This window comes from Odocoileus virginianus, chromosome 12 (assembly GCF_023699985.2).
Source record: "Odocoileus virginianus isolate 20LAN1187 ecotype Illinois chromosome 12, Ovbor_1.2, whole genome shotgun sequence".
In the NCBI taxonomy this organism is placed as follows: Eukaryota; Metazoa; Chordata; class Mammalia; order Artiodactyla; family Cervidae; genus Odocoileus; species Odocoileus virginianus.
The window spans coordinates 63,869,660-63,882,293 of record NC_069685.1 but is presented as its reverse complement, the minus strand read 5'-3'; the positions used below and the strand labels follow the sequence as shown (position 1 = coordinate 63,882,293).

The 12,634-nt window shown below is 48.9% G+C and overlaps 1 protein-coding gene across 1 annotated transcript in view; it reads right to left on the bottom strand.

Moving 5' to 3' along the window:
• The window catches only part of ZNRF3 (zinc and ring finger 3), a 144,343-nt gene extending 134,321 nt beyond the window's left edge, over positions 1-10,022 (bottom strand). Inside the window, exon 1 of the mRNA XM_020907173.2 lies at positions 9,492-10,022. Within this exon, the coding sequence (XP_020762832.2) occupies positions 9,492-9,791 (300 nt within the window). The 5' untranslated portion in view covers positions 9,792-10,022. The remainder of the gene's footprint in view (positions 1-9,491) is intronic.
• Between the last annotated feature and the right edge of the window lie 2,612 nt (positions 10,023-12,634).

The window sequence follows — 12,634 nt, the reverse complement described above, 5'->3', positions numbered from 1 at the left end:
TCTCTTCATTTTTCGAGAAGAGCCAAAGCTCCAGATTTTTATGTAAAACTTCTAGATTTTTAACAGGGATCAAACGAAACAGCAGGAAACCGTTTTTCCACCCATGGGCCTGCTGTTTAGGGACGCCCCGATGGTCTTGGAGCTTGGCTCTAATGCACCTCTACCGACCACACGCTGACAGCTGTGCCGCTCGGAACGAGGGGGACAGGGACAGAGGCGGGGCAGAGAACATCCCAGGCAGCAGCACCCTCCTGGGCCGCAATCTGCTGCCACCGGCTGTGCCCACCAGGAGGCGGTCCCTTCCATGAGGTCTTCTCTAGGCCTCAGAGTGTGGCCATCTGCCTGGCCAGACACTGCGTCCCTACCCTGAGCCCTAGGGCGCCTGCTCCTGGATCCGGCTCAGACACACCCGCCAGGGAGGGACCCAGAAACCACACCAAGCACCTTCCCTTTGATGCTGAGAGTCGCATCTCATATCCTCGTAGCAGAGGGGGGAAAGCCAGTATTTTACCACTTGCTAAGTGACAGGAATACACAGGGCTTCCCTGGGGCTCAGGTGGTAAAGAATCTGCCTGCAATGCAGGAGACCTGAGTTTGATTCCTGGGTGGGGAAGATCCCCTGGAGAAGGAAATGGCAGCCCACTCCATTATTCTTGTCTGGAGAATCCCATGGACAGAGGAGCCTGGTGGGCTACACTCCATAGGGTCGCAAAGAGTCCGACACAACTGAGTGACTAACACACATACAGGAATACACAGGCTTTCACTTTTGTGAAGTTGTTTTTCAATGGGTTGTTGTTCAGTTGCTCAGTCATATCTGACTCTTTGCGACCCCATGAACTGCAACATGCCAGGCTTCCCTGTCCTTCACAATCTCCCACTGCTTGCTCAAACTCACGTCCATTTAGTCGGTGATGCCATCCAACCATCCCATCCTCTGCAGTCCCCTTCTCCTCCTGCCTTCAATGGGTACGTTTGTTTTGTTTTTTAAGAAACTACCCATTGTGAGTGGGGGTGCATGGAAACACATATGCCAACCTGGCTGGGGAATATAAACTAGCCCTGCTCTTTTGCAGGGGGAACTGATAACACACAACAGAAGCAGGGAAAGTGTTTATACCTCTCCACACAGGGGTCCCAATACTAGAACTTGAGTCTGTGAAAATAATCAAGGGATAGAGAAAAAACTCCCCACAGCATCACTTATAATAATGGAAAACAAGACACTAAAAGTGGTTTGGAATATTTATTAGTAAGAGGGAAATACTTAAGGTACACAAAGGGTCATTAACACTATATAGTGTTTTTTTCCAATTTTCTTAAAAATCTAAGTGCATAGGGGAAAAAAAAAAAAAAGGAAAGGAAAGCTATCCCAAATAACAAAAGGTTAACGAGGTTACATGGAGGCAGTGGGACTGATTTTCTTTTTCATACTTTCCTTTATTTTCCAAGTATTCTACAATAAACATGTATTATTTTTATAATTAAGGAATAAATTACAGATGATCTGTTTTTTTAAAGGGAAATGTTGGCCCTGACGAGAGGTAATGTAAAATGAATCTATTCTAGCCTCTTTGCCCAAATCGTATCTAAATACACCCAGGTCCTCAAGCAAGCAGGTCTCGAGGTCTGTCTTCAAATGACCCAAGTTCGAGCCTAGTTCTGTGGCCCTGAGAAGCTTACTTGTACTCTGTGAAGCTTCCCAGTTTCCTCTGAGAAGTGCAGGTAATTCAACAGCCCACCGTTCACGGGAGAAATCATGAAAATGACACCTGCAAATCACAAACTGTATGGTGGGTGCACAAAGCTGTTTCTTCTCTAGGTTGTGTCCACAGCAGGAACTCAAATGTCTGCTGACAAGTTAGCGTACTCGGTTTAAGTTAAAAAAAAAAAAAAAAAATCAAGTTTAAACTCTTACAGCACCGAAGGGTTACATGCACCTGATCGAGCACCACTCATAACTTATTTTAAAAATGCAGCAGCTTCTGCACCAGGAGACCAGAAGCTCCCATCCCAACACACATTTCCCTGTGAAACTTTTAGAATCATCAGAGTCTGTCTTCACCAAATCAACTCTACACACTGAATTTCTAAACAACCATATCACACTGGCTGCTGGGGCGAGAAGGGGGTTAATGTCAAGTCTTACCACAGATCTGAAGGGTAATAAAAATAAAACGCTCTCCCTTGAACCACAACAGGCCGGCTGACCTCATTCTCTTCACACTATCGTGAGTCAACAGAGCCACTCAAAGTCAGAATTTCAAACATCTCATTCAAGCAGCAGATGGAACAAAGACCCTCTACTCTTTACAGGCTCCCCGTCCTGTTTGGCAGGTATAAAGGCACCTCTCTGCAGAGGGGTTATCAGCTTTTAACCTCAAAGGTAGGTAAAAACAAAACAAAACAAACAAAAAAATGAGCAGGAAAGGGCCAAAAGGCACAAATCCACGTACTGTGTCATTACGCAGAGGAGCCTCTTCAGAATGGGCTGCCCAGGCCCACCTGTCACAGCTGGGCCAGGTGCGCCCCCGGAGAGGGCCTGCGGTCAGCACGCCGCGCCCCCTGCGCTCGGTCGCCTGCGGGCAGGGCCAGCGCCTCCCTCGCCCCCACCTGCTGCCTCGCCCCGCACAGGGCCAGCGGCACAGAAAGCAGCAGTGAACGCCGGCCCACTGCCGGAACGCAGACCCACGAGAGGTTTTAATGGCCAGGAGGACGGGATGAGCAGAGGGAAGCCACAGCTTCAGGTTCTGACCATCTTTGAAATCAAATTTCAGATCACAGGGAACACGCAGAGTGTGTAAATAAAGGAAGAAAGGCGATGAACACGGGACGGGGCCTCTTTGGGGAAAGCCACACAGGCTGTGAAAGGACTCTGAAAAGCCAGTACAGGAAGGAGGTGTGTCTCACTTCAGAGATCTCTCTAAAGGCCAGAGCACCACAGCCATTCCAACTTCCCTGGAGCCAGAAAACAACGGACATGCCATCAAGAGACAGTGGTGTACTTCAAGTCACTGGTCCCTCTTCCCAACCTTGGCGGATTAGCTCTTCATGGAAAAAAACAAGGTAGAATGAGACTGTGTGATTGAAAAAAGAAAGAGTAAAGGGGAAGAAAGGAAGAAGGGAGGGAAGAAGGAGAAAAATCTCTAAGGGCAGAGGGTTTTCTCACTTGAAGTTACCAGTTCATCTCTTGGTCCATCAGTCTGGGTTTATACGGACTCTAAATTCCACCATCAGTTCCCATCATCTCATCCCAAGCAGAAGAAAGTGCCAAGTGAAGCAGTCTTGTGAAAACAGAAATGGCTGGGAATCACACAGAGCTGGGTTTTAATCTGAACCCTGCAACTGACCTGCTTAGCATCTTCCACACATGACCTCAGCTCTCTGAGCTTAGTTTCCTCATCTGAAAACCTGGGGCATCCTGTTTCCCTCGTCCACTGAGTATAAATTCAGGTGCTGTACCCAGGGCCTGGCGTCCAGGAAACATGGGATCATGACCACCTATTTTTAAGAGCTCTGACAGAGGAAGATTGAGTGAAAGCTCTAAATTAAAGGAGAAAAGCAGCCACTTACACCCGAGATGCAGCTTTACAAGACCTGGCTTTCCCCAATTAGACACCTGATCACTAAGCTCACTTCTGAGTCGGCTCTCCCTGGCACACTCGGCCAAGGTACAACTGAGGATGACAGAAAGGCCCAAACGTGGGAGCCGGGAGACCCAAACAGTTCTCCAGGGTTATCTCAACCTTACCACGTGGTGCTGGCCCTTCACTTCTCTGGACCTCAGCCTCCTCATCTGACACATTAAAGGGTTGAGTCTGGGTCTTCGGATTATCGAGATTGATTTAAACATCCTTTTTGTCATGAACTGCGAATCCGCATTCTCCAGACTTGTGCAATGCCATCAAAAAGCAAAGTTTTCATATGACATAATATTCAGGGTAATGATAATCCTGAATACCAAACTTTAACAGTTATGCTTGGGGACACTAGGGCCTGGCCATGAACTGTTCTTCATGTGTCTGTCCATCCCTAACAGCTGTCCACATTAGGCCTCTCTCAATTATCAGTGTTTTATCATGAAAAGAATGTCTTCAGACTTTCGTAACGCCAGATACCCTACCATGAACACACACGCACACACACGTGTGTCACGGTCACACAGCCTGGTGTTACAACAGCAGTGGTTCCAACCAGAACCATTCTTTCCGTCTAATCAAGCAAGTTTCTGTAAACAACAGCCAAAAAAGAAAGCTGACCCCAGAATGTATTAGCCAAAGCAAATGAAGTGGTTCTCATCGATTCTCATAAAGATCCACTGCCCACCTGGTGTCCACCCTGAATCCATCATTCATTCACTGAACACTGAGTGTCTGATAAGCAGCAGGCACTGGGGACCAGGGATGAACAAAAACAAACAGGCCTGTGTCCAGGTCCACGGGGAAGCGGTGAGGGGTTGCTCTCAAGGTGTTTCAACATCGACGGATGCTCCATTTCATTTCCCAGTGAATATTGAAAAGACACACACACACCTGCAGTCCACACTCCCACACTCTGCATTCAGAGCCTCATCTTCTTGCCTTTCACCATCTAAATACAGAATATTCTTTTTTTAATTGAAGTATAATTGACTAAAAACATTATGTTAATTCCAGGTATACAACATAGTGATTCGATATTAAATGCAGAAAATTCTTGGAGTAACTACCTTCTCATTTCCCCCAAGGATAATGCATTTCACTACTACAGATAGATGAACTGGAGAGAAATTCATCCATTAGAGATAAAGGATGCCTTCAGGACTATGGGGCTCCACTGTGTGTGGAGACCCAGTCAAATTATCACTTTAGATCACACAGATCTAAAGGAACAGCAATACAGTATCTGGCACAGAACAGGGCTTGAGTAGAAATCCATCAAGTGAACACGCTCGACAGGGACACATAAACCTGTAGACTCCTCAACGACTTGCTAGCCTGAGCCTCACGTCACCGCCTTCAAATCCCCAGGTATGGATGACTTGATGACGAGCACTGGAGGACTGCTTCTCTTTTTCCTCATGGATAGCAGCGGCATCAGAGAACCCACCTTGGGGGAAAATTACGCATCTTCTCAGGAAAATAAAAGTGCACATGCACAGGATTGTATGCATAAGTTCAGGGGTTCACAGGCCATCTCTGGAAGTCTGTGACCCTCAGGTTAAGAACCACTATTCTAGACTGTTAAAAATTAGACTTGAACAAACGTCAGGACCTAACCAGCCAACTCCTATTTATTTAACAGTAATAGGAACAAAGGGGCCAGACAGACCTAGGTTACAACCCAAGTTTTATCATTTGCTAGCTGTGTGAGTTTGCAGAAGTCAAACAGCCTTTCTCAGCCTCAGTTTCCTCATCTGTCAAATGGGTCAACAACAGTTGCTGATTCCATGTTAAAGACTTGGATGAGCAAACACATGACGAGCTTGGCATAGTGCCCTATACAAAATAAATGCTCTTAAAGAGAAGCCATCATCACCCTCTCTAGTCCACGGGCTGCACACTTAGCCCTCACTCCTGTCTTCATCTCCATTCAGAGCTGTGTTAGTAACTCCCATGGCATCTCAGGGAACGAGACAGAAAGTAAGAGCCCCTAAAGAATTCACGAGGTCACAAAACACAGCCCTGATGTCTTCCCCTAAATCAAATGCTTGGTTTTAACCTATGAAGGCCCTTCTGACAAGACAGTCAGCAATCCCTTTTTGTGTAAATCCAGGTCAGCTGTCAGCACGCAATTGTTCTATTAGGTCAAGTCAATTTTTAGAGAGGCAGGCCTGTTAAGTTAACTTAAAATGGAGATGAAAAGAAAGTGTTTGATCAAATGTTAAACTGCAGAAACACACTGACAGGGAGACAAGGCAGAGGAATTAGTTTCCTAAAATTATTCTCTCTGATACCCTTAGTTAACATTAGCTATTTAAGGACCTCACTCAAGCCTTTCTGACCCACCACTCAGCTCTCCTCCCAGCCCTCATGGCTAAAGGCCCTGGCTTAGTTCTTAAATGTTCTCAGCAAGCTCTGTTTTCAAGACCATTCAACACTTAATCCAGGATCCAGAGGCCGATTTTAAAGTTACACAAAACCTACCATTCAGATTTCTCCTACAAATGAATTTCTCAAGCGGTTCTAAATATTTGACTTGGGGGGGGGGGGGGATGCATTTCCATTTAAAACAATCTTTCACCTCTAGCTATGCAAATTTTCTTTGTTTGCTTAACCAATTCACATACCACTAGCCAGTGTTTAATTGGGTCTTTATTTAACATCACTAACCATGTGAGCTGAACAGCCAAAGTCTGAAACTTTCAGATAATGATCTCATTAATAGCAACAAATTGGTTCAAAGATGAAATATGTATCAATACCTCTAAGAACCCTTTAAAGTTCCACACTTCAGAACTAAAGGAGAAGTGTAATTACTTCCTTCAGCGTTCACACTGTATGCTTGACACAAACAAACAGGCTGTAATGCTGCATGAATAAATAAGATACTAACAGTGGTGAATAGCACTTCATAGCCACATATTGTTTCCACAACTTTCACAGACAAAGATGTCAAAAAAAAGAAAAGGGATCTCTCTTCTTTCAGAGCACAGTGATGACCTTGGGAAAGTTATTTAAGCCTAAAATGCACAAGGAGAGAATCAACACTCTTAGTGACGAATCCCAAGATTTGAATTTCCCTCTCTCTCTCTGTATGTCTTTCTCACTCCCTCTCTCTCTCTTTCTCTCTCTCACACACACACACACCCCTGCTTTACCAGGCCTCCTCCTACCCCAACCCATGCAGATGAATGAACAGGTATTCTAATTAGAGTTATCTGGGCAAACCAGACTGTGATAAGGTATCTACTCTATAAACAGACACAGACACATACTTTCATTGCATACAATATAGAGGGGGCAAAAAAATCAGTGATGCAAACCAATTTCCTATCTTAGAATTCTTAAAGGAAAGAGTCTCTCAGACAGGTTCTTTTCCCCCTAAAGCATGAAAACAGCGCTACAGAATCCCACGGCAACAAAACCAGTGCTGTAAGGGCTACCATTTAGGTTTAGTTAAAGGAAAATGAACCCCGCTCCAAAGACCATAAAATAGTAAATAGCAAATTATGCAAGAGCTTTTTCTTTAAGATAGTAAAGAGAAGGAGGCTTTAAAAGTTCAACAAGGGCACTTAGAAAATCTGATTAATCTGAAGCTGAAGAAACAACCAAGCTGTTTCTTCTATATTCTCATTTCTCACGCAAGACGTGACATTCTCTCGGCAGTCCTAAAACATCAGCTTCCCTTACAAAAACTTTCTTCGGGGCTGACAGCAGCCACGCTAGTTCCTTCACTCAGGAGTATTCCAAGAACTAATAAAAGCATGCCAGCCTCTGTACACACACAGCCCTGTAAGCCACGCCGAGCTCCTTCTGTGCACACAGGTTCAGCAAGTAGGCCTCACAATAAAGTTATCAAAGATGTAGAGAACACTAAGAAATGACTACTCAGACAGCTCAGACAAACTCACCAGTATTACTGCAGTTATAAGGGAATTAGGACACTTATTAGTGATTGCTTAACAGGTAAACTTATTAAATACCATTTAAGTCATTTTTCTTTACTTAGCAGTTGTTGACTTTTTTTTTTGGCAAGGCTAATGGACTACAAAGGAGTTAGATAAGCACTTCAAAAAGTTTCAAAAGAGAATAGATTCCTTCTGCCAAATTCACACAGTATCGCCCCACTCGCAAGGATAAAATAGTTACAAATGGTGTGTTTAAACTGCTAATTTTGTATTAAATGGCGAACCCAAGATTATCTCCAAAGCACTGCACTACTCATAATGGATAGCTCGCCAGACAACCTACTAGGGAGAAAGAGTACAAGTTAAAACACTGCAGATAAAAATCGCAAACTTCAAAAGTCTCCTTCAAAAAGTGAAGTGCCATGATTAAAACATCTTTTCTCTTAGAAAGCTGTAAATCAAACATTTTCTACAGGCATCAGGCCACAGTGAAAGCCTCAAAGAGAAACAAGAAGTCACAAGGAGTAGGCATTAAGATTCAAACTGTGCTTGAAGGCTGCAACTGAAAGGCTGCAGGAATCTTCAGCAGACCGTGGTCTCTAAAGCTTATAAATTAAAGACTATAATTATAACCTTATCCTCCTAAAAAGTCCAAAAGCTTTTAACATATGTGTAGTCACACAACTCAAACAACCTGTGTTTTTCCCCTTCTATCTGTCCTGCAGAAGTCTGAGATGGGGACTAAGGACACACCTCTAAGGGCCAAGCCGCACTGCCCCCTGCCCTAACCCTGCAGCGTTTTCAGTCTGCACCAGCGGAGGGGAAATGAAAGGCTGCTTGCAGTTAATTCCATTCAGTCCCCGCTCTTCATTCATAACTCATCCAAGAGTAAAGCGCACAAGGCCTCAAAGCTTGGAGCCCCTGCAGCCACCCCCTCACCCGCAAAAGGTTCAAAGACAAGCCAACCATTTCAAATCACTCCCATCCCAGGCACGCATATTCACCGCCGTAAGTGCACTGGCTGTCTACTAGTAAGATGATAAAATCACAGCCAAGGAAGCAGGAAGGCATCTACCCAGTTCACCATCTGCAGAGGCTTGGGCTCAGGGTCCCTCCTCCACAGAGCGGGGGTCTGCTTAAAGCTCGCTCTCCACTTCCCCCTCCCCGGCCCCCCACTCCGCCAGCTTCCTTTGGAATGCACACCCCTTTCATTCGGAGCAAGGTGGAGGCCCTGTCAGTATGCGACCCTTCCCCCGAGGTGCAGGCCCTCTGCACTAGTCCTTGGCCGAGGAGCGGGCAGGCTGCCTCCCTCCCACCCTCTCTGTAATCTGAGGCACGCAGCGAGGACTGCTGCTCCGGCCACTCCGGGGCACCCGCGATCCCCACTCTTCGGCCAGCTCCCGCTGCCTCTCCTCCTGCGGCTGCTGGTCCAGCGCCCCCGCGGGAGGGTGGGCGCCCAGGTGAGGCTGGCGGCAGGTTCCCGGGAAGCCCCTCGGACAAGCCTGGCTGCTCCCTCAAAGAACCTGCACGGGTGGGAGGGCACAGCCTGCGACCTGGAACGAGCCACCCCATCCTTCATCACTTGTCTCGCCGAAGTTGGCATTCAACAGGTAGTTCCCGGGACTTCCACCTGAGGTAAAAGCGAGCGCCCCGATCGCCTAAGGGGGCCTGCCTCAGCGTGGGCGCCCGGACCCGGGGTCTCCCCTCCCGCTCCCGGGACCCACGGGAGGCCGAACCCCCACGTGCGCTCGCCAACCCCCCACGGCGGAGCCCTGGAGGCCGCGTCCCGCCCGCCCGCCCGCCCGCCTGAGAGGGATGCCGCTGGCCTCCTCACCACCCCTCCCGCCCGCCCGCCCGCCAGCCCGCGGCGGGGTCGGCGGGCGCAGCCCCCGGAGCCATCTTGTGGCGGCGGCGGCGCGGGGCCCGGGCGGCGGGCAGCTACCTGCACGATTTCGCCCTCCGCGCTGAGAGTGGCCCCGGCCCGCGAGAAGCGGCCCGTGAGGCCGGTGGTGTAGGTGGTGTAGTCGCCGCTCGGGCTCGACTCGAACAGCACCACCTCCACGAACGCCGTCTCCTTGGCCCGCGCCGTGCCGGGCCCCGCGGCCGCGAGCAACAGCCCGAGCAGCAGCGGCAGCGGCGGCGGCGGCGGCAGGCGGCGGCCGCGGGGGCCGCGGGGGCGGCGGCGGAGGCGGCGGCGGCGGCGGCCCGGGGCCCCTGGGCGCCCGCCCGAGCGCGGCCTCATGGTCCTGCGGCGGGAGGGCGCGGAGGGCGGGCGCGGCCGGGCATAGTCGCGGGCCGGCGGAGGACCGAGCGCGGGCGGACGCCTCACAGCCCCATCGCGGCGGCGGCGGCGGCTTTGTGGGTCGCAGGCTCGGCTGGGCTCCCACGGCCGTCGCGCCGCGGCCCTTTCATCTGCTCCACGTGAGGGGTTATCCCCGCCCCGGCAACGTCGTGACCCGCTCTCCCCTCCCTCCCCGCTCTCGACCGCCGCGGCAGCCGGGGGGCGGGGGAGCGGGTAGGCGGGGCGGGCGCGCCTGCGGCGGGGGTGGAGCCGGGAGGTGGAACACGCCCCCAATACAGCCCCGCCCCCTAGCCCGCCTTCTGCGCTCCTCCCCTTACTGTCGCTCCGCCCATCGCCTACCGTCTTGCCCCGCCCCTACATACTCGCTCCGCCCCCATGCTCTAGCCCCGCCCCTTCTGTCGCGCCCCGCCTTCGGCGGCAGACATTTCTCCTCGCGGTTGCTGAAGTTCGGCGGGAGTGGAGACGGCATCCTGCTCCGGGGCGATGCGCGTCCTCTCTGGAGGTCCCGCGCCTCCTGGTCTCATGCAGAAGTCAAGTTCCTGTCCTTCCTTCCCGGCTCCCCGCGTCAATCCACAGTTCCTGAGAGCGGAGCCCCCGCACCCGGCTCTCAACCCCCACCCCCACCTCCAGGATCGTATGGGAAAGGCTCAGGCGGTCTGGGGCAGTTTGCTGCTGGGCCAATCCGGGGCGTGTCGGGTTCTTGCACGGGTGTCGCTTAGACAGTTGTGTGTGTACGGGAGGGAGGGGGCGGGGGTGAGAAAGCCATTAAGTCATTTGGACTTTGATAGAGATAATCTTTCTACAGCCCCAGAGGCTGTAACTGAAACATCCCCCTTGATGGAAGTTCTGAAACTTCGATTCTCCTCTGAGCAGAAGTCCAGAGGATTCCAACACCATCACACTTTGTGCACGGAGGATAGCTACCAAATTAACGTACCTAAGACATGAGCTCCAGGACTCAGGGGTTCCCAGTCACCCAGAAAAAAAACTTTGGATTTTCTTTGGAACATGCCTTTTTCTTCCTCATCTATTCCTCTGAGAATTGAACCTTCCTTCGAAATCCAGATTCAATTCCCACTTCCTCCGTGGAGTGTTCCCTCTCTGACCAGATAGGGAACTTTTTTCAGATAGTTGCAAATATTTGATTGGGATGGGCTGCTTCTACTTGCTACCACACCCAAAATATTAAAAAGGAAAGCCATTGAGAATTGTCTTGGGTAAACAATTTACCAAGGTTACAATTTAAAGTAGGAAAAAAAAAAACCTTTCAAAATATGGAATAGCAAATACACTTGAAAAAAAACCCACAGGTCTGTGTTGCTGAATCTGGACCACCCGGAGCTACTGCTCAGGAGAGGAGCAGGTGGGAAAGCAGGGTCTGAAGATGGTGGCATTTTAGTTTCTTCAGAACCAAGCCTCACTGGTGCTTACTGGACTGGGCAACATCAGGCCTGACAATGGTCTCCCTCCAGTTCTTAATGGGGTGGTCAGTCACTGCAGCCCATCAGGTGATAAATGGATGAACAAAAGTGACATATCCATACAGTGGCATATTAGCCTTCAAGGGATGAAGTACTGATGCATGCTACAAGATGGATGAACCTTGAAAGCAAGGTTTTCAGTGCTAAGTGAAAGAAGCTGGACACATAAGACCACGTGGTACACGATCCCATTTATATGAAATGCCGAGAATTGGCAAAATCTACAGAGACAGAAAGTAGATTAGTAGTTACCAGGAACTAGGGGGTAGGTGGAAATGGGTAGCAATGGCTAATGGGTTTATTTTGGGGGTGTTAAAAATGTTCTGGGATTAGATAATTTTGTGATGGTTGCACAACTCTGTAAATATTAAAAGCTACTGAATTGCACACTTTTTTTTTAATTGCATGCTTTAAAAGGGTGAATTTAATGGTATGTGCAGTATATCTCAGTACAGTTGTAAAATAAATATTACAAAATCATCAGTGTTTTTTTTTTTTTTTTCAGGCAAACACACATATAACACACAGGATACTGTGTAAGACTGTTCTGTGTTCTTTGAAGTCTAAGTTCAAATCTCACACCTTCAGCAACACTTACTCAGGATACTCTGTTTAAAACAGCAGAGTGCCCCTGTCCCCCTCTCCTAACCTCCTTTGGTCTGCCCACCCCACCCCCACCCTTAGCACTTATCACCTCCTAACATACTAAATAATTTGCTGATTTATTTTTGTCTCTCCTTCATGCCCCATAAACACACATGCCAGAGAGCAAACTCTATAATGGCTAAGACCTTGTCTTATTCACTGACTCAGGCTGAGGCTGCCTGGCCCAGAGTCGGCACTCTATATAAATATTTCTTGCATGAATTAATGACTAAATGAATGAGTGATAAGCTCACTGTTGTGTACCCCTCTCATTTTGCAGATATGTGGGGCAGCTTGTTAACAGCTGTTTAGGAGCACTGGGCTTCATGGGACCAAAATAAATTCTGAACATGGAAAAGAGCAACAGTCATTCCCTCAGGGACTGTGATTAAGATCCCGTCAAGGATCAAAAAAGAAACCAGTTTAGATTTTTTTTAAATCTGCTTTTAAAAAGGTGTGGTTAATAAGACACAGGTCAGCAACACAAAGGGGTGTGTGTGTGTGTGTGTGTGTGTGTGTGTGTGTGTGCACGCGCGCGGGCACCAACTCACTGCAGTGGTGTCCAGCTCTGCAGCCCTATGGACTGTAGCCCGCCAGGCTCCTCTGTCCATGGGATTCTCCAGGCAAGAATACAGGAGTGGGTTGCCATTTCCTTCT